The sequence below is a fragment of the Megachile rotundata genome, chromosome 6 (genome assembly GCF_050947335.1).
Source record: "Megachile rotundata isolate GNS110a chromosome 6, iyMegRotu1, whole genome shotgun sequence".
NCBI lineage: Eukaryota > Metazoa > Arthropoda > Insecta > Hymenoptera > Megachilidae > Megachile > Megachile rotundata.
In genome coordinates, this window is record NC_134988.1 from 2757989 (window position 1) to 2781041 (window position 23053).

The 23053-nt window shown below is 36.1% G+C and overlaps 2 protein-coding genes across 5 annotated transcripts in view; one reads left to right on the forward strand and one right to left on the reverse strand.

Annotated features, from left to right (window-relative positions):
- Positions 1 to 1111: 1111 nt before the first annotated feature.
- The window catches only part of LOC105664020 (uncharacterized), a 42460-nt gene continuing 20518 nt past the window's right edge, over positions 1112 to 23053 (forward strand). The window contains exons 1-2 of one of the 3 annotated variants that reach the window (XR_013038541.1): positions 1112 to 1383; positions 4826 to 4945. Coding sequence is in view for 1 of the 3 variants with exons in the window: in XM_076532898.1 (XP_076389013.1) it covers positions 1371 to 1383 (13 nt within the window). In the remaining 2 variants the exon portion in view is untranslated. Of the gene's footprint in view, positions 1384 to 4060; positions 4732 to 4825; positions 4946 to 23053 lie in introns of those variants that run through there. The other 2 variants (XR_013038542.1, XM_076532898.1) reach the window with 2 other exon arrangements.
- Positions 16940 to 22554, reverse strand: LOC100877907 (phospholipase B1, membrane-associated-like). 2 transcript variants are annotated; one of them, XM_012296695.2, is made up of 7 exons: positions 22199 to 22536; positions 21459 to 21551; positions 21145 to 21356; positions 20570 to 20746; positions 19599 to 19897; positions 19284 to 19462; positions 16940 to 18152 (listed from the first exon to the last, which is right to left on the reverse strand). In XM_012296695.2, the coding sequence occupies exons 1-7, from the start codon at positions 22320 to 22322 to the stop codon at positions 18004 to 18006; spliced, it is 1233 nt and encodes a 410-aa protein (XP_012152085.1). In that variant the 5' UTR covers positions 22323 to 22536; the 3' UTR covers positions 16940 to 18003. The 2 variants fall into 2 exon arrangements, with proteins under 2 accessions (XP_012152085.1, XP_076389006.1); XM_076532891.1 differs by lacking the exons at positions 16940 to 18152; positions 19284 to 19462 and having other exon boundaries at positions 19599 to 19724; positions 19856 to 19897; positions 22199 to 22554.

Genomic DNA, 23053 nt, shown 5'->3' on the forward strand with positions numbered 1-23053 from the left:
GAATTTTACAATCTGATTTCTAATATTTGAATCTGTATTGCATTAAGAATATGTCTTGCGCTTTTAAGTTCTATGATTTTAATGACATTTGACAGATTTGAATTGAATGTCGAAGAGAAACATGTATTTGTTTTTAAATTTTGTTATCTACAATAAAATTAACGTTTCTATTCAAAATTCCTAAGAGAGTTATTAATTAGTTTCCTTCTCTTTTTTCATTTATTAAATCAGCGTTTCTACATCATAGCAATAATTATTTCTAATATATTCTATGTTTCTCTTTAATTACATTATTTTACGATTTAAATATTGCGCGTTTACAAATAATTGATTTTACCGCTAAAGGGAGCTACTTTGGTACATCAAATTTTGCTTCTCTCAAGATTACTTTTACATTATTAAGTTAGCAAAATTGATAGTATACATTTTCATTATAAAATATACATTAAGTTGTATAAAATGAATGATATATGACATATTTTTCGTACGTTAAATCATAATTTAATGCAAAGTATTGATCACTTCATATTTTTGAATCGAAATAATTAAGAATTTAAAATTTTGTTCATAACATTCCGGATGTTGAATCTACAAAAAAAATATATCCTTTCATTTTTAACTATTTAATATATTAAGTATATTAATAACAATTAGTAAAAATTTTAATTTTGGTTATTTCGCACATTATAAACTCTAAGAAAATGTTTTGTGATTTAAAGAGGGGCATTATTATCAGATAATTGAAACAAGGGCTGCTTCCAAATGCTTTGGATTGCTGAAGGGCATTTGAATTTTTTTAAACGCAATCATACATATGTATTTTTTTAAATAGGTTGTATCTGTGGAATATTTTACATAAAGAATTATCAATAATTTAAAAAAATACTTTATTAAAAATAATTTAAAAATTCAAAAATGAGATATTTTATACAAAATTTGAATTATTAAGCGAGCGAGCTCTTGTACTTGACTTTGCAACTTCTTTGTCTGCGTTTTTCTTTTGCACTACTCAACCAATTCTCATGAAGAATACGGATGACACGGTTGACTATTTTTGCTTTAGCATGAAATTTACTCGCTTGCTTAAACATTGTTAGGTTAGGCGCGGAGCGCCTCAATCAAACAGACCTAGTGTTTAGTTTCAATGTTTATGGTAGGGAGCGCGGAATCAATTGCTTATTGTGCCTGGAGTTGCATAGCTTGTCATTTCGTGTCGCATGTGATTCTGCGATGTTCGAATCCAATCGGTCGTTGTTTTCTTTTACGCGCTCGATTGGCGTACTACTTTTATTGCTTGTATACCAATTTAAATTCATGGTTAGAGTTATAGTGATCTCGCATGCAGTTCACCTGAAGACTCTTCGCGTACAATGATTTCTTTCGGTAAGTAATATTCAGTTTTACAAAACAAAGACTTTTCGTTTCGTCAATTTACGGGACCGCACAATTTATTATGCCACCTTCGCTGATTGATTTTGTTTTAATATTTTCCTTCCCATTTAATTTTTTAAAATATACCATCAAAAAATGGTACAACATTTATTTAAAAACATTTATGATACAAACATTTATTTAAAAGCATGCAATTTGCAAAATTTATTTATGTCATTCATAACAACTATTTTTGTCGTGGAGAATAAATTTAGTGTTTTTGGATGCAATATATATATTAGTTCTTCTGACAAAAGCAAAGTGATTGAAACGCTAAGAATTAGTGATAGAGATAAAATTTCGAAGTGAAATTGTTAAAATAATTAATCAAATTGGATTTTTCGATAAATGTATTTCCTACTATCGCGGTAGAAAGTTGACAATCGTATATGCAGTATCGCGTGATTATACTTCTAATGGTTAGTGATATTAAATGAGAATGAACAGTGCTAAAATAACATATGCTATCATGTATTTTTTTAAATAATGTCTTAGTACGGCAATAGCGTAGCTTATATCCGAAAATTTTAGGATTTCCTTGCACTTGCGAATAAAATTTGTATTTTACGTGTATCTACTTTGTATTTTCTATATGAATATATATACAGGGTGTTCGGCTACTGGTGGGCATAATTTTAGGGGGTGGTAGCTGGAGTGATTCTGAACAACTTTTTCCTTTACCAAAATGCTGGTTAAAGCTTAGTTTTTAAATTATTAATGAAAAACACTGACCAATGAGAGCGCGTATAGACCGGTCGCGCGACAGCGTGAGCGACAGCTTCGAATATGACGGCTGATCGTCGTCGTGAACAAATGTATCGATACTGTCGGTATAACGTCGATATAACGTCGGTATAAAGTCGGTATAATAGAAAGCTGTTAGATGAAAGTTACATTGAATAATGAATAAAAAAATCTGGATTATTGTTGAATTGTCATTCATTCATGAATAAGAAATAACAAAATTAGTCTCTACTCACGTAATCAAAATAAATCGAATTTATTCAATACGTTTATTCGTTATTCCAAAGAAATAATAGATAAAATATGGAGAATTATTTTCGTTAGATATTGTAATGATGAAAAAGAACAAATTCTCTTTTTTAAAAAATTGAATAACTTTTCTATTCAACAAATAAAAATGTGAATTGAATAGTTAACAAATTTAAATGTAGCTCACCCATTAAACCGCAAATAATCACAATAAAAATGCGTCTCTGTCACCAGTACGATCCACCGGTCCTTACTGTTAGTATAAATCAATCACCATGCAGAAACTGTCAAAAAACTCTCAAGAAACTTCATTGTCACCTATCACTTTCATCTTTCATTATTAGTTCGCATTATCACTTTTCTCTCTCATTTTTCACTAATTTGCACTAATTTTCACTGTGAGTCCGACACGTAAATAGGACGAATGAAAACACGTGAACGAATATTCATAAATAATTTAAACTATACTATCTTGAAAGCAAGAAAATGGAATTTTCTATTAAAAACAACGATACATTTTATTTCGGCACGTTTCTTTCGACAATAAACGATGACTGTCGATCGACGCCGGAGTCGTTCAACAGATCATCGTTGCATGGCAACCGTTCGCGACGTATGCCTCGCGATCGAGAACAAAATCGCGTTCTGTAGCCAGTCTAACAATGTCTTCTAATAAAATATAATATAATTTCGATTCCTCAATTCGGATATCTTATAGTGAGAATAGTGTATCGTTAAACATACATATCTATGAATAATCGTTCACGCGTTTTCATTCGGTCCGTTTACCGGTCGTGCTTATGTTGTGCAATTGTTAGAAAAAGACAGTGAAATAAATTGAGAGTTCATTGACCCTGCCAGGACATCAGCTGTTGATGCTCTGATCGGTTGGTTCTACCCGGTGACACAAATATTTTTTATCGAAGTTAGTTTTTCCATGAATCAATGAGTAAGTGTTATTTAAGTTACTTCTGTATTTTTAAAATTAAACGTACGCAGCAATAGATTTATTTCACTTCAATGAGGTACTGCATTAGATATTCTATTCCAGTTCGATCTCATTTCATAGACACGGTACTTATTCGTTTGCTTCATTAGAATAGATGACAAAATTAATTTTCGTGAATTTATTCTTTTTCTTTTTTGAAGGCATAAAATAAATACAATATACTTCGTCTGGTTGTTGTAAACAACAACTAATTGATTTATTTCTTATTCACGAATTACGAAGAATTTAATATTATTCTTAACTTATTAATTCATTACTCGATTTAACTTTTACCCAATAGCTTCCTGTTATACCGACGTTATACCGACAGTATCGATACATTTGTTCACGACGACGATCAGCCATCATATTCGAAGCTGTCGCTCACGCTGTCGCGCGACCGGTCTATACGCGCTGTCATTGGTCAGTGTTTTTCATTAATAATTCAAAAACTAAGTTTTAACCAGCATTTTGGTAAAGGAAAAAGTTGTTCAGAATCACTCCAGCTACCACCCCCTAAAATTATGCCCACCAGTAGCCGAACACCCTATAAGTATACATAATGTATATTAAGTTCACTTGATTATATTTTGAAGACTTATATTGGTAATAGGTAAATTTTTTCTGTTTGCTAATAAATACGTATTATATATTGCAGTAATAGTTACATACATAGAGTGTTACCTATAACGCTACTCACGATTTTTCTCCCACTTGCAGCCACCTTACGAAAAAAAGTTTGGAACAATATTTGCAGGGTATGAAGTGCACAATAAATATTAGTAAAGCAAATTTTGAAAACAGATTGTTCTCTTCGCAAAGTCAAGGTCACCTTGGGTTTTTTAAATAGGAACATACATTTTTTTTTATTCATAGCTTTAGAGAACATCGTGACGAATTCAAAACACATATTACATGATATTTTTATTAACATATTACTCGATTTACAGAAATGGAAATGTGAAGTGAAAGGCCGGAATATTACGCGATGGAAGGCGGTATATATTTTGAACATGTAATTAAATAAAGTGTATTTTTCTCACATTCTAATCGCGTGTTTACATTCAGTAATCTCTTTGGAACCAAATAATGGTTACACTATCAAAGTCAAAAGCTAAGTGCTTCACATTTCCACTTGAATCGACGAAAAACGAGTTCATTTCAGGGGTGTCTTGATCCGAGGGAACAAAAAAAAGTCTATCGATGCCAGGTTAGGACTATAGGGGGGTTGGGGCAGCGTCAACATCTGGTTTTGGGTCAGAAACTCACGTACTCGCAGCGCGTTGTGGCAAAGCGCGTTGTTGTGATGCAGTATCCAGGTACCGGAGATGTGTTTTCTCGTCCTGACGACTCTTTTTCGCAGTTTTTTCAGCACATTTACTTAGTAGGTGGTGTTAACTGTCTGTCTTTCAGGAAGAAATTCTTTATGGACTGTTTGACGGACTCTTTTGCTGGTTGGTGGCCGCCCGGAGCGTTGATCGTCATGAACCTCTTCCCGCCCTTCCTTAAAGGCCCTTAACCACCTCGAAACTTGTGAGTACGACAGAACAGAGTCCCCATAAGCCTCACGAATCATTTTATTTGTCTCATCAAGACATTTGTTTAGTTTAGCACAAAAGCTTTATCACGTATCGTTGTTCCGATCGTCGACTCCACTGTTTCCGTGACACGGTCACCAAACAGGGGTTTACAAAAATTCATGTCCTGTCCCTTTTACAGCTCGGAGAGCCCTGGGACTGGGTTCGTTGGAAAGTTTAGCCCCCCCCCCCATCTAGCACAAGTGGTCTGATCCCCCTCCGACCAACAGGAGCGGCGCAGGAATTTTGTTGACATTACTTTCGGAACACACCATGTATATTATTTTTATAAGTCTAGGCTGTACTTCCGAATGATTCCCATCGAGTTGAGGGCTGAAATACATCTTTTCACGAGAATTCTATATCCACTCTCAAAATCAACGGCCCGTAAGTCTATCAGGAATACTACGGTAAAGGGGTAGGATTTACCAAATAGTGGGCACAATTTAGAAAATACTCAAAGGTTTTTAATGATGTCTTTTCTCGGCAAATACCCATACAAGAGTGTCTTCATAGACACGATTTCGTCTTGAGGATACCTCCGTTAACATGGACGTTGTTTAGGGCACTTAGGCTCAACGTTTCACTTAGGAAGGGGAAGTGTAATGACAAAAGGCACATGGCCTGTTTCGACTGTCCGTCGATTTCCATTTTCTAACAGATTTTGTTGCACTATAGGTATAAAAACTTCCTTAATAATTTCACTACTACTCAAAAATTATTTACAAATTATGCTTTATTTTATTAAAAAAAATAATGATGACTCAGATGGAACTTTGATAGAATGAAATGGTGAATCTAAAGTTGTTGACTTATTACCATAACAGAAGGATAAGGTAATTTTAGAAATATTCGACGAAAAAAAACTAGAATAACTAAATGTTACTACTAACCTCGCAGGACACGCTTTACATTCCTCGAAAAAAAATGACGCTCGTGCGTTGCGTCTTGAGAAAGGATACGAAAACAAAATACAATCCCGCACATGTCACACATGATCGATGTAATTCGATACGTTCGAACAGGAAGAATTACACAAGAATTCTTATTACTGTCTCGACATACATATTTGCTACAATCACAAAGGCATGTTGCGATGAACTTCGTTAGAACATAACAAAAACAAACTGTATTTATCAGACTATAGAATGTTGCAATTTTTGCAATTGAATTTTTTTGTTGATTTTGAACCAAACATTTTAACGTTATTTTGATAACATAATTTACAGTTAAGTAATTTTGTCCTTCTTTTTCTTAATTTCATGGAAATTTTTTTTTGGTATTTTTGTATGGAGTCACTATTATTGAAAGATATCAGGTATAAAGCTAATTTTTATTTTTCGATTCGAGTATTAATTACACTGTTCAACAGCCAATTTGCGTTTCGAATTTCGTTTAGTGATTCTTAGAGCTTTCTGCGCTGATTACGAATCTGCCATCCGTTTTCTCCAGCATGTACAGTTTTTGAGAAATTTGGCGGGACACGAAACGACCGCTCTTACGCGGGCACCACTGTCATTACTCTGTTTCTTATGTTGATATTTTGCTTTCTAGCATCGTAAAAAAACGATGTTGCAACTTTCTATTGGTGTTTCTTAAAGATGAAAATTTGCTCTATCGCGTGGTATAGTTCGATTTTCCATTAGATCCTTATTTTTTAACACTATGATGTCCGGTGGCTCCACGTTGGTGCCATGCAAAAAATATCGAGTAAGTGCCGGTGGTTCCACGTTGGTGCCATACGCAAATTATTGGGCAAGCTCCGGTGGCTCCACGTTGGTGCATATTTTATATTTTAAATTATGTATATTATTACATATGTATATCCAAACAATTTCGAAAAAATAGAGGGACATGATTGAGACATAGGAACTGACGATAAGATTAGTAAAATGATGCAAGTCAGTGCGCGACTTACACCGGTGCGATTTACTACCGGCGCGACACGAAACAATCTAGATTAGACATGCGGACGGCATAGTGTTAAGATAAATTGAAAAGTACACGTAAAAATTGGTGCAAAATCCGCGTCTTTCGGCGTTCAATAACGTTTAAACATATTTAAATATTCAGAATGCATGAAAAATAGACATCGTTGTATTCAGAAATGTCTATTGAATCTTTTGATAGAAACTTTTATAGTTACCTCACAAAATTTATTTATGTAGTATATATTTTAAAAATTTTTAAAGGGGTCTTTTTTTAGACTCAAATTTCTCAAACACTGTACGTGCTAGAGAAAAACGGGTTGCAGATTCGTAATCTGCCATAAGAAAAGCTATAAGAATCACTGAACGGAAATAGAAATGTCGAAAAAGAATAAAAATTTATTAGGCAGTGTTATCGGCACATAGTACATATGTATATGGACCATGTTTATTTTGAAAGTGGTTTAAGCCCATTTTCTTTTGTTTCGCATTTTATTTATAGATTATTTATGTCGAGTCTGGCAGCGTTTCACTAATTTATTAGTATGTATTTTCATTGTAAAAATTTCTTGTAGGCAAATCTAATTACAATAATATGTATTTACAAGTTGTAAACGGATTTCCATATTTTTGTTCACGAATAATAACAAAAAACGAAAGGGGGGGTAGTATTTTTTATTTTGAATGATAATTATATTTGTCGGAAAACGAGAGATACATAGAGTTAGACATATTAGCGCCAACTCAGTTTTTCTCTCTTTATTTATTTCCAGAAAGGGTATAGCCGGATAAGGTAGTCAAATGTGCCCTTGAGTCGAATCAGAAACCCATTCGTCAATGTAGCGGGTAGCGGGGGTGTCCCACTTTGGACGGTCCCGATTGGACGGTCCCGATTCGGCGCGTTCCAATTCGAAGCAGTGCCGATTGGATGCGTCCCAATTCGAAGCGGTTAGATTAGATTTGGTTAAGTTCTATAAGCTCCACGGCTGGCTGTCGTGGCGAGCGCACGTGTTCGGGGGTCGCTCCGCGATAAAGTTCAATTTTGGTGGGAAAAAGTGGTTAAAGTGTGATAAATAGTGTTGTGAAGTGAGGGGAGATCGTGGGGGAAGTGAGCGGTAAAGTTTTGTAAAAATCGGAGGTGAAATAATGAATCTACAAATAAAAAACGAAATTTCCTCCACGCGAGGGAAAGCATGGGGTGCAAACCCATAAGTAAATGAAAGCGAGGAAACGAGTGTTCGAGCAGATCGCGGAATAATATAAATATGTGCGCGACTTAAACACGATTATTTTTATATATCGCGAGTGAAAATAGTGCAATTTAAGGGTGAAATTTGCCCTCGAAGAAGGACTTGCGCGAACACGTGGTCGTACGACATGTCGAAGTTGCGAGAGAACGTCGCAGAAATTAAATAAATTAAATAATGTAAATGTCAGTAGGGATTTAGATTGCGGGGAAAGGGCGACCGAGGCATGTTGAATGCACGCGGTGATTAGTTTCGGCTATTTTCGTGATTTGATAGTAAATAAATAAATAATGGCATCGCTCGAGCAAGCTTCGATATATCGTACGAACACATGGGCATCTCCGTGCGAGGGAAAGCGTAGAGCGTAAAGGCCGGTTCACAAACATCCAACTTGGCGGAGGAAGGATCGCCGCAAGCGCATGGAGAGGAAACTTCAATTTCACGAACAGGAACCCATGTGTTTAAGAATAATACAGGATACATAGAGGTGATAGGATATACTTAGAGAGTTAAATTTCTTACTGCAGGAGGGGGGGGGGGGGGGGGCGGTGAGCCGAAATTTCGAAATTTAAGAGCGAAACAGACAACTAGAAAGTATGACAAATTAGAGTTAAGCATGGAAAAGCATAATATTATATCTAGGTGGGAAATGGTGGGGGGAGGTCGCGGTTTTTGCCGTGTGTTCGAGCCCACCGGGTGGCGGTGCCGAGGGGCGTTACAAGGTCAGTTGGAGGTCAGCGCATTTTGCCCGGGAGCCTCCCCTAGATCTTGACGCAGCCTCTCGGGCCAAGACCCTTTGTGTAAGGGCATCCATTCTCCACACATGGAACACACACGTGAGGGGAGGGGCGGGGTGCAGTCTTTCTTCCACAACTGCGAGCGATGGCCTAGATCAGGGGGACTATGCCTAACCGGTAGGGAAGCCTGACGGGTTGCCGCCACCCCCCGCCCTTGTGGCGGGGGTGGGAGACAGTTTCAGTGGGTATGCGCCGAAACCGTCCCTCTTCTAGGGGCGCCGGAAGCGTGAGTCTTTCCACACTACCTGGGCTATCTTCCCAGGTGTCCGTAATAGAATTTCTGTCTTCCTCAAACAAAAAAAAAAAAAGATGGCCCCAAGGAAGATGAATGTCCTGGAATAAAAGGTTTTAAACGGTTACCATGCACTTTAACTTGTTTTCCATTGATCTCTAAAATATAGGTTGGAGGGTGTGCTTCTAAGATTTTATACGGTCCTAACCATTCGTGATCTAACTTATGCTTTTTATGATCGTTATGTACCCAAACTGAATCATTTGTATTGAAAACTGTTTGTAATTTAATGATTCGTCTATTTTGTTCGCGTTGATATCTTTCTTTGTTTCTTTTAATAATTTTATGGGCTTCACTCAAATAAGTATCATGTCTATTTTTCCAAAGTTTAAAAAGTTGTTCATAAGTTATGGAAGGGGTTGTGGATATTGTTGAAGGCATGTTAGCTTGTCTTCCAAAGGTTAGTTCAAAAGGAGTATAGCCTGTTGTCTCGTGAACAGAGGTGTTGTAGCCCATGCAAATTAACCCTTTCATTACGGGTGCCGCCTATAAGCGGCGGCCGCGCGACGGCCTGTGTGTACGGGTGCCGACTATAGGCGGCGGCCGCGCGACGACCTGTGTGTACCGGTGTTATATGTAAATAACTGAATATTCATACAATATACTCATTTTCATGTTTTTCCTATAATACGATGAAACAGTTGTCAAAGTAGCTCTTAAAAAAGTGTACATACAAGACAATCACAAAGTGGCGTTGAAAAACGTTAGTCCGAATATCGAAGACTACTGACGAGCAAAGTGCACACTTCGCGGCGCGGACTGCCGTAAGGAATAGGTTAAATTTAGATTTTCGTCCCAGTCGTTCTTTTTGTCATGCATACAAGTTTTTAAGAGGTCCTTTACTGTGGCGTGAGTTCTTTCCATTGAACCATTTGATTGAGGATGAAAACTAGTAGTCTTAATGTGTTCAATTTTAAAAGCTCTTTCAAACGTTTCCATCAATTTACTAACAAAATTTGTTCCTTGATCGGTCAAAATTGTTTTAGGTGCTGAAAAGATATAGATATAATGTTCCAGTAGATTGTCAATTATTGAATCGGCTTGTTGATTTTTCAAAGGGATGAGAATTAAACATTTGGTCAAGATATCTTGGATCGAGAGAATGAATTGATTTCCCTTGCGGGTTTTTGTTAAGGGTCCGAAGATGTCCATTGCAATTTTGTCATTGGGATTCGTCGGTGTGTCGGGAATAACCGGTTGTTCCTTTCCACGAATTCTTGTTAATTTTTCGCGTTGACAAGTTTCGCAAGAGTTTACAAAATTTTCTACGACTTTAAGCATGTTAAGCCATTGATGTTTTTCTTATATTCTTTTGAGTGTTCGTTGAATACCTAAGTGTCCTACGGTCTCATTATGATTCTATTTCAAAATTGTAAGTCTTTCTTCTGTTGTATAATCTTTCGGTGGATCCAATGAATAAATTACTTTCAGAGGGTAACGCGTGGCTAAAAATGTAAGCATTAATTGAATGTTAACTTTCTCCAGAGTTGAATAGTTTACGTCGTTTATTCCAAAAGAAATTTCGTTTTTATTATAGTTTTGAAACAAGTCTTTTAAAATTTCTAACCATTTTCCTTCATCATATTCTCCTAGAATTTTTCGATTTAATTGAATGAAAGTTTTTCTATTGGTTTTTTGTAAAATTGGTTTTGAACTAACTATAGGGTTTTCTTTCCAAATTTGATAATCTCGTAAAGTTGAATTAAGTTCGGTTGAAGAGGAGTTTGAAGCGTAATTAACCGACTTCAAAAAAGGAGGAGGTTATTCAATTCGATCAGTATATTTTTTTTTTTCTTTTTTTCTATGTGTGCCCGCCGATTACGCCTAGCTGGATGGACCGATCGGAACGAAACCTTTTGCATCTGATAGGTTCTGACTCTCCATTGGTACCATTATCAAAAAATTTTTCATTTTTTAATTGCAAAGTGTTGTTATTGCAAAAAACCGGCAACTTTTGAAATAAACTTTTCTCGATTTTAGTGCGCTTTTAATATCTTATCACGGACATGATTCTGAACAATTTTGTTCCTATACAAATTTCGCGGAAAGCGTTTGTTTTCGAGATATTAGCGAAAAATTGTTATTAACTTTTGAAATTAACTTCGAACGATTTTAATGTCCTTCGAATATGTTGTTAGGGGCGTGGTTCTGGACAACTTTTTCCTCTTGCATAATTGACGGAAAGCTTTTGTTTTCGAGATATTAGCGAAAATTGTTGTTAACTTTTGAAACCAACTTCGAACGATTTTAATGTCCTTCTAATACGTTATTAGTGGCATGATTCTGAACGAGTTTTTCCTTATGCATAATTGACGGAAAACTCTAGTTTTCGTGATATTAGCGAAAAACTATTGTTATTAATATTAGTGGAACGCCCCGCGCTATGCACGGGAAAGACAAGAAAGGGCAATTACAATGCTCTGTACCAAAGCACTAAACTAAGCTTTACCGCTCTGACACGCGACTTATACAGCAAGATGAGTTCACGTTGACGTTGGTGTATTATTCCCATTGCTTGGTACAGTCTCCGTATCGTTCTAAAAATGCATCAATTTGATTTGTTAGAAAATTTGTTGCGCAGAATCTTCTATTATTTTACGGATACTTTCACCCTTGCGCAGTCTAAACCGTAAGAGATACACATGTGCAGTAAATTTTTGCAAAGAAAGTTAACAAAGAACAAATGGATGAAGCACCCTCAATCATGATGTAATTAGTTTGTACTTGTCCCTGAAAGAGTGTCCCTCATTTTTTTTCTATGCATGTTCGCCGGTTTTTTCCTAGGTGGGTGGTCCGATCGGAACAAAGCCTTTCGCATCTTGTAGAGTCTGGCTCCCCATTGGTACCATTACCAAAAATTTTTTCATTTTTTAGTTGCAAAGGATTATTGTTGAAAAAAAAATTGAAAAACGAATATTCATGTTGTCTTTCACTTAATTATGGTCATGGCATTTACGCAGACAAAAAAAAGCCCGGAAGAACTGTCTCACAGTATCCTATACAATTCTCCCCATTCCACTAAAAAGCGTGAAATAAAATAATTTTAAGAAAAAAAATACACCGACTTTGAAATGCACTAAAAAGTATAAAATAATTTCTATTTCCTAATGAAGTAATTTCTATTTCATTCAATCATGCAATTACGTAACAGATATGAATGAAACCTATTTACTCGTTAGGTAGTATATTAAATACATTTCAACTTTTTCGGAGGCGGCGCAAAATTAAAAATACCTCACTAAACGTTCCTGCCAATAACCAGTTGATTGTGCTATAGCGTATTCGAAATTAATAAATCCTGAGAAAGAATACGAACCATTATAGATATATCTGGTAATATACGTAAATGTAACAACTGCATCTTCATTTCGCAACGTTTCTGATATAAATGAAATTGAATCGACTTCGTTCGCATGTGGAAGCCAGGGATCTAAGTACCTATAAACGGAGCCCACGACGCGGGAATTACCAAATTTGCGGCAGATGGGCTCTATCTTTATAGCATATGCGGCGATCGAGTCTTTCCGTCGCATACTCTATAAATCTAGCCCTTTGCGGACTACCGCCGCATATATGCGTTCTGCGTAAATCATCAAATTGGCCGAAGAACTCATATATGCGTTCCGCGAAAACAACTGATAGAGCCGAGAAACGCGTACATGTGTGCATGCACGTAAATCTGTGCATGTACATATAATATGTCCAGAATTTGACTTGGAATGCTATGAACGAAAACCGCGTTAAAGCACAAATATGCGCTGGCAATTTTTAATGACTATCGCGGCAGGAGCTCGGCCCCACGGTACGGTTCACTTCGAACCGTCCCGTTCGCAAAGGGCCAGATAGACCATAGTTACATTCTATACGCATTAACACCTACTTCGCGGCGTGCTGTCGAATTATATGTATAGAAAAAAAATAGCTATACAAGCTTTGCCTATGTTTGGCTGTCCAAAGGTTGACATGTTCAAGAAAATCTTTTAATTATGCGCCGCCTCCAAAAAGGTTGAAATGTATTTAATATACTACCTAACAAGTAAATAGGTTTCATTCATATCTGTTACGTAATTGTATGATTGAATGAAATAGAAATTACTTCATTAGGAAATAGAAATTATTTTATACTTTTTAGTGCATTTCGAAGTCGGTGTATTTTTTTTTCTGAAAATTATTTTTTACATTTCTTATTTGCAACGAAGATATTGTTGATTATTGGGAGAACTAGTATTACGATTACACATACGCTAATATAAAAACATATAGCGCACGTGAGAATACTTCAAACATAAATGTGATTCTGAATATTAATAAGGAAGGCTCGTAAAAAATTATCAAAATTTAGTACAATGTTGTAGCAAATTTTTTTTTCTCACTATTCATAAGTCTGTGGAACTTCGTTTATTCAAGAAACTGTAACGACTCTAGAACCTAAGTTCAGATGTTACAAACGCTAGGAAGGTAAAGAGCAGCTTTTACTTACTGAACGACTTGTTTTGCAAATAACTAAATCTAAAGAATGTGGGATTCGTGTGGTGCGCGGTTAAGGAGTGAAATCCACAGGTCAATATATTTCAACAACAAGATTTATTCAATAAAACGATAAGAAAAATGAAGTTAACAAATAACAATAACAACAAAAAAGGTGAAAAAGATATATAGATTATAATTGATTAATTGGAACAAAAGAAACTAAATAGATTTTGGTATAATATTAATAATAGAAATAATAGAATTCGACAAATTAAACAGTACGTAATAGATAATTATGAGATTAACAAAATGAAACTCGCTAGTTAATACTTTATATTGAATCGTACCTAAGTCTGATCTTTGATAAAGCTAACTTCGCTTTTATAAAATTAACTAAATTTGATATTCTACATATATATTTGATTCTCGTATTCGAAGCTATCGCGATGACAAAATTTAGCTTGATTTCTACGGTCAGGTTAGGTTTTATATAAATGTAATTTATATAAATTTATATGTAATTTATATAAATGTTCTCTGACAAAATTAAATAATATTAGTGCTTCATAGTCCACCGCAGCTAAGAATCCGACCTAAGTGTGATTCTCTAAGTGTACCTAAATACACTTTCGCAAAATCTAACGCGGTGTAGTCGACTACGTAAATTACGCTAGAGTCAGAACAGTATTCTTTAATAACTCAAATTACTAAAATTTATCTGAATCTAACGAATTATTTCTTCGGAACAGTTACTCTTTTAATAAGTCGACTCGACAACTAATTGTCCATGGCCCTTTTAGCCAAAACGAACACTGACAGCCGAAACCAGATCGGTTAATTGGGGAGCCTGCGTTACCTAGCTACTAGAACACCCACGACCAAGTATCTAAATGGTGTATACCCGCTTGACCAATCAAGTATCAAGAATCGCTTCGGCTCTTGGCAGCGAGAACTGTTCCGGTTACACTTATCAAAGAGACTTGTGAATAGCTCGACTGCGAAAACTGTTCTGCTCTTTAGACGGGTTTTGCTCGCCCTTTTATACTCGCAGGTTCGCCGAATTCCTGGAATTTCTGTGACGTCAGAATATATAAATTTTCATATAAATTCGTTATTATACATTAATTATAAAATCGAATGGTTTAATTATATTTTTAATGTCGCTCTTTAATTAGTGGCTAACATTTCGGTATTAAAATAATAGTACAATGGTGCTTTAGCGAAAAACACATTTTCTGTCCTTTTCTATCAACTGCGCACATATTCTACTTAAGCCGAATGTATCGTCGAAATCTGTCCAACATGGAGAAATTTCGTGTTTCAAGGAATATATGAATTCGATTGAGGAAGAGGGTAAATAAAAATTGTTTAGACACAATTGAGCCTGACAAATCGTGATCGTTTATTGGCTCTAGCGATTCGAATTAGGGGAAAAAGCCTTGCGGCATAAAAAACCCCTTACAAAAAATATGTGTTCGTTAATGATTCTACAGTGAAAATGTGTACGAGTATGTGTACGTTGTGTTGATTGCGTATTGAATGAGGAGAACAAGGTCTCACTCAATGTTGTTCGATTGAAGGAGAACAGGGTCTCGCTCAATGTGGTTCGATTTGAGGAGAACAGGGTCTCGCTCAGCGTTGTTCGATTCGCGTGATAATTCACGTTGCGTGAGATTATTCACGATGATCGATTCGAGGAGTGTAGGACTCACTCGAATCATGTACGATTTAACCACCCTACCGTGGCCCATTCGAGGAGTGTAGGACTCCCCGAACAGTGTGCGATGTATGATTTAACCACCCTACCGTGGCCCATTCGAGGAGTGCAGGGTCTCGCTCGAATGGTGTTGTGAATGATTTCCGAACCACCCTGCATTGGTTATGCTACGTTGCGTTATGCGGAACTTTCGAACTCACGATTGACTTTTTCGACTCTCGATCCGAACCGTGCAAGCTTCAACGTTCGACTGTGTTTTTCGTTGTACGAAAAATCGCCTAAATACCCTCGCGTTTCCGAAGGTAACGGTTAGGAAGAACTCTATGCTTTTGTTCGTCAAAAACTGTTTAAGCGAGAGGTACAGCTGTAGCTGGTTTATGATACGTACATGTCTACGGTAAGATTCGTTCGGACCGGATCTGAGAGACAAAAGGGTCCTCGATGACCCGTATTTCGAGGTATGAACGGTTCACGGCGGTCCGCGCGCCGAACCACTTGAACCCTGTTGTAAATTCTTTAATCGCGACAAAGTCTTCGGTTCGCGGCCGAACACCGAATCTATTCCGATTTACGAATAATTTTGATTCCGGTTATGAATAGTATAGTACTGGTTGATTTTACGTATATTACTTCATTTAGTTAATTATTTAATTTAATGTCTAATAATGCCGTACATAGAAATAGTGTCTCTATCCTTTTCTAGGATTAGGGCTGATTTCAAGGATTTCGGAGCGAGCATCTCGGCACGTAGGCTACCATAACGGAAATTTCTCATATAAACTATACATTTATTAGAATAAAAATAAAATAATACACGAATCTGGTTTTAATTGTTCTAACTTAATATTTGATTTTGTGAAACATATTACCTATTCTAAATCAAAATCATAAGATAATTAATATCTTACTCTATAGTATAAAATCATAAGGTAACGGTGTCACGCGTAACGCTGTAACGCGGATTGCTACCCCCTCTACTCCACAGTCCAAGGTCCACTCACCATGTCACTTTAGAAGCGTATTGACACGAAATAGGCGCGAAGCGCTTCGGGGGGTTGGGCCGCGAAGCGGCTAGGGGGCACCGCCCCCTAGTATACGAGGTGTGACACAAAAGTAACGAGACTAGGTCTGTAGCTTGAAAAAACAATGGAATTGGCAGCAATTGCTTTTATGGCATCATCCCACATACCTCCTCTATCCATGTTGCCAATTTCGTTTGAATCGGTCATACCATTTGGAAGTATTGTGTTATTTAGTGAACAAGTGCAACTGCATTCTGCCGGAAAAATGTCTAACGTAAAAACCGAATAGCGAATAAACATCAAGTTTCTTGTAAAATTTGTTGAAATCTGTTGTAACATGTGATGAGACATGGATTTTTACCTATGACCCACAAAGTAAGCACCAGTCGATGCAGTGAAAATCTTCAGGATCCCCAAAACCTGAAAAAGCACGCATGTCAAAATCAAAATTCGACATTAATGGAATTGTAATGATTGAGTGGTTTTCCAATGGTCAGACTGTTAACTAACACTATTACATTGAACTACTAAAAAGACTTCGTGAAAAAATTAGGAAAAAAAGGCCACAGTTGTGAAGCGATGGATGGCTGTTGCACCGGGACAATGCACCCGCTCATACGGCACTGTCTGCCAAGCAGTTTCTGACCAGTAAAAATATCATTGTGATGGGGCATCCTCCTTATTCACCTGATTTGGCTCCATGCGACTTTTTTCTATTTCCTAAAGTTAAATTTTGCTTAATGGGAACCCATTTCACCTCAGTTGAAGAGGTTCAGGCAAAAATGGAGAATCTCCCGAAAGGACTTCCAAAAACCTCGTTCCAGAACTGTTACCAGCAATGGCAGCACCGAATGCAAAAGTGTGTGAATGCTGAAGGGGACTACTTTAAAGGTGATAATGTCACGGAGAACTGATTCTGCAGGTACAATGATTTATTGGACTAGTCTCGTTACTTTTGTGTCACACCTCGTATATATATATTGGTTACCGACTGTCGAACCTAATAGAATTAGTAATAGATACGTGATGTACTGTCGGTAATTGGTAACTGCTGTCGATAATAGATCTAGGGTGTGATTTTGTACAAAAGAAACGGTTCCGCAGGATGTTACAAAACCAAAAATACATCCGTGTCTCCGCCATTTTATTAATTCGCTTATTCACTGCTAGTGACGCATATTAAAGTTATACAGGAAAAATCAAAAACTGGATAATGATAAAAAGTTGTTTTTTATTTCGATTTTATATCAATCTAGAACGTGTCCTATTCTAGTTGCATTTTTTTTGTAAACGTTTTGTGATCTAACATCACGGAGGAACAATTTCTTAAATCATACGTAAATTTTTCGTAAATCGCATTTAAATTTAAACACTACATTCTTAATAATATTGGTAAAATTTTTTTTGAATACTCAAAATAAATATGATACGACTTCTTTTCCGTAATGTTCTAGGAAGTAAATGTTTTAGCAGACATCTTCCTCATGTTTGGAGGTCATATTTTTGCCCCACATTATGTATTTACCACAGATTAAGAAGTATCATTTTTCCCATCCCTCCTGTGAATTCTCTCGCGTCATCAGAAATGGCTTTTCCGGAGTTGGACACAAAAATCTTTCGTACTCTAGACGGCTTTCGCTTGATCTCTTACCGACTGGCTCCAGCAAACTGTTCCAGAGACCGTTAGCATCTTGAAAATAATAAATCGATTGATAAATCAGTACTGGAAGTGTAATGACGTAAATAACGAGCGTTTACTGTAACAAAGGCAGCGAGTATTTCGATTATTATAGGCGACAAATAAATATTCATGTCTAGAATAATAATTAAGCAGGTACAATGTTAAATATGCTGAATTGATTTGTATACAGGGTGTTACCTGTAACGCTACTCACGATTTTTCTCCCACTTGCAGTCGCTCTACGAAAAAATGTTTAAGACAATATTTGCAAAGTATAAAGTGCACAATAGATATTAGTAAAGCAAATTTTGAAAACGGTTTGGTCTCTTGACAAAGTCAAGGTCACCTTGGGTTTTTTAAATAGGAACATACATTTTTTTTTATTCATATCATTAGAGAACATCGAGACGAATTCAAAACATATATTACATGATATTTTTATTAATATATTACTCGATTTACAGGAGTGGAAATGTGAAGTATTTAACTTTTGACTTTGGTAATGTAACCATTATTTGATTCCGAAAAGATTACTGAATGTAAACACACGACTAGAATGTAAGAAAATACACTTTATTTAATTACATGTTCAAAATGTATGCCGCTTCCATCACGTAATATTCCGGTATTTTACTTCACATTTCCACTTCTGTAAATCAAGTAATATGTTAATAAAAATATCATGTAATATATGTTTTGAATTCGTCTTGCTAAGAAAACAAACTGTTTTCAAAATTTGCTTTACTACTATCTATTGTGCACTTCATACGCTGCAAATATTATTCTAAACTTTTTTTCGTAAGGTAGTTGCAAGTAGGAGAAAAATCGTGAGTAGCGTTACAGGTAACACCCTATATTTGGGTACATCGTGAACTCCTCATCATCAAGGACAAGTGTAGAAGACATACCTATTATGGTTTATCTTCAAGTCCAAAACAAGTTATGAAAATCTAGGAAGAGTCTAAAGAAACTGGATTTAAAAAAACTTGAGAGGTACCAATGAAATCGGTAGAGAGAATTTAAGTAGAAGTTGTGAAAAACTTCTGAAACACCTCAGTAGAATCTAAGAATAGTTTAACAATGACATGTAAGCGTTATCGGTTTAACGGATGTAAAAGCTTTGATAGAATGATTACATACATCGTGCATTAACTTTTTGACTGGGGTGAAAACAATCGATGGATACTTGTGTAAAATCTGGCCGTCCGTCTTCCGTAAGTGGCGCTGACATACTTTGAAGAACAGGTGAAAGCACAACAGTGAAATCTTCTCTATTAAATTCTGGATAACTAATAACTTCTTCTTCTACTTCCTGCCACCTAAAAAGGAAGAAAATAAAATATATACAAAAGCGAGTTTTCAATTTTTGTGAAACTGTATAAACTTACAACACATAAATTGTATACAGTTCCATGATGAAAATTTCTAATTTCGAATCCGTCAAATCACACCCACCTTTTTATCATGTCGTAATATTCTGATATTCGGTCTTGGTATTGCAAACCGAACAAACAGGGACAAAAAAATCGTGTCATAATATAACACCTCAATATTGGTTGAGTTTTCATGACATCAACGTATCTATTGAGAGAAAACATCGTAGTAACTACGACAAAAGTCCTTGGTAAGTTATTCCGTAATATTCTCAAGGTATTGACTAGATCGCTTCTATAAGTTTCCAAAATGGACGACGGTGTTGGCGCAACACATACCTCATTACACAAATCGTTGTGTCCAATAAGTATTGAGATCAGCTGTAAGGAAACAGAATTAATATTATTGATGTACTGTTAGGTAAGAATCGCCGCAGACTCGCCTGCAATTCCCATGGTGCAACATTTCGCTGAACGTAGACGCAGAAAAGACCTATTATTATAATTCGCGGTTATCTTAATTAATTAGCTGTCTGTGCGAGATTCCGGACGTTAGAAAAATTTGTGGCTCATATTCGAAAGTGTTCGGGAACGTTGATTTCGCTATAAGCGATATCCATGACAGATTACAATAATGTCGAAGCTTATAGCAGTCGAAGAAGTGTAACAGGAAATTATAAATGGAGTATTAGAGAACACTGATGTTGCCTAACGTCTCTAGGAAATACAGTGTAGTATTGGTGCAGTGTTACTTCATGATTTTTCGGAAGTTAATTGCGTTCGACGTACATGCGACTACATCATGTGCGAAATATATATTTTCAGAGAAGAAACCGCCAGAAACATTAAATGAATATTTGAAGATAAGACACTTAAATCTCCGATAAACTTAAGCGTAGAAAGATCTCGATCTAGGAAAAGTTTATACCAAGCGAAATCTACCTTGGACATAATTTACTATTTCCAATTCTATCGAAATGTGTATAATGATATATTTTATTTTATGCATTTAGTGACTTTGAATGATTTTTCTGACTGCTTGAAAATACGAACCTTCCAGTGTTTTTTGATATTTACTCTTGGATCCTGCTTCATCCTATCGACTAGGTATCTGGCCATGAAGGGCATGTCCTTAGCCATTGCAGCAAATTCAGCTACGTTAAACTGCGAATCCGGATTAGAGGTGTACGTATCTCCAAGCGAATACCCTATTAAATTCGGGTTGAATTCCTGCATGCAACAAAATTTAAAATCATAAGTATACTAACGACGACCGATCGAAAAACAAATCACAATGCAACAAAACCTAGATATTTTCCTGCCCCAGAAGGTCTGGGGGCAAAGTAGGAAATTACGGAGGAATAACGTCGTGTGCACTGCTTTTGCAGCTCGTCCATTTACTTTCTTTTAAAAGCCATTCTGTCATACTAGTCCGAAATTAAAACGAGTGTCCATACCTGAGCGCATAATTCACGTTTGCAAGAAGAGATTCTACCAGGAGTTTATGCAACCACATGATATCGAGGTTCTACTGTATAAAGGTTGACTGACCTACTTGAAGGTGTATAAGGCGAATCATGTTGTGTAGCGCAATCATGTAGTGTTGTATGAAATTGAAATGAATGTACCTTCAGAATGTTAGGAAGTGTCAAATACGTTCGCCAATTTCCCTGACCTCCGATACTCGCGGCGGCTCCCCTATTCTCGATGAGTACCTGCATCAAATTCATTGCGAAAATACCATTACCAGCTGTTATAGAATCACCCATTGCAGCAACCACATCGATATCACCAGGTCTTAAACGGTGAACCGAATCTGGTACTTTTGCAGACCTGCCACCTAGCAGACAGTATCTTCCATTACAATCAAGGAATAGGACGCAGCACACATAAGTTACTCTTTATTGGATTTAGTACATTTCTAATATTGATAGTTTGTTACCAGCAACATTGCAGGGAAATGGAACATCTGGTGGTAGTTGTTTTTGAAGGTGCTCTAGTCTATACCTTGTAGGTCTTTGTAGCTGATCTCCACCTAAGCAACAATGTTTCGTTACGTTATTAATGAACGATTGCTATATTTTTTAAGATATTCAGATAGAGTACTTTCTACCTAGTAGAATCTTGATACCTAGTGCAAAAGAATCTATAACGTTTATGAGAGATTACTTCTTATTGAAGTGCATTGACGAGATTACAATTCTTGAAGTACCAAACATCGAGCAAGAATTGGTAACATTAAATACCTAGAATTAAATAACGCAACTTCTATCCATCATGCGCCATTTGTAATATATGTATAAAATGCAACGAATCGAAGAATCTGCAATTTTTACAGAAATCACTTTATTCGGTTACACTATAAAGACCTTATCGTACCACCGCAGTGTACAGAAACATATTTTGAGAATGCAGAAATATACTTCGAATACATGACTGTAGGAGAATTAGAATCTAAGACATTCCGCATAAGTATCAAGTATCAGTTATGTAACTCAAGGAAAAACACTAAAAAACACTCACTTTCATAGAGAGGTTCATAGCATTGTATTTAACAAATTAAAAGGAATATGAATGAAAAATCTCAATTTTTATTAAGAAATCACGTATTCTTCGGATCGTGATACCATGTGACCTTTAAGAAGAAATTCCCGAGTAAGTTGATGTGGAAATGTCACCTACCAAAATTGTATAATATCCATTTACGAAAATTCCGATAGATGTGCAAATTTTCTGGAGAGTCCCATTCCGTCTTCTGGGCCGCTATCAGCACGCATAACAGTACGACAGTTAGAAATTTGTGCATGATTCTTTTTAAACTAATGTATCGAGTACCTCTAAGCACACATAACTACCTACGATAAATGGATTCTGTTGTATAGGTACAGTATGACGTGATATTTCTTCTACCGGAGTTCAAAATGATAATCTGATGGTCATCGTAAACTGAAGATAATGACATGCACGTATACCACAAAAACACATTTATATACTTGTGCTGTTGAATTATACATATCCATAATTTCCACGCTGGTTAATCGAAGAAGCTGAACCTTCAAATGCAATTAATCGAATAATTATAGCAAGCTATTATGTAGTAGATAAGTATCTGATAGGTAATTGCCTGCTAAAAAGTTAATTTTCGTGTAATTTATTGAAAACCAATTATCTAGATGTATAATATCATATTTCACAGGTAGCTATAATTATTTAAAAGTTTAATATGCCATTAGTACGACATTTTGATAACCGTTATCATATGTTATTATAAGTTATGTTTATTTATCAAAAGTATTTTAACGTATATAGCAATACCACAGAAAATTCCGTAAGTACTTAGAAAATAAGTACCAGAAAATTTAGACAACAGTCCCTTGCAACAAGGACGCTTCACACTCGAACGAAAGTGAGAGTATGCCTTTCTTTAGAAACAGGCGAAAATCGTTTTCGCCTTTCAGAAAGGGAAAGAGACAACGGATTTCTCGGATGCTTACGAAGCGATCGTCCAGCGAGCAAAACGAAGCCGTTTAATTGTTT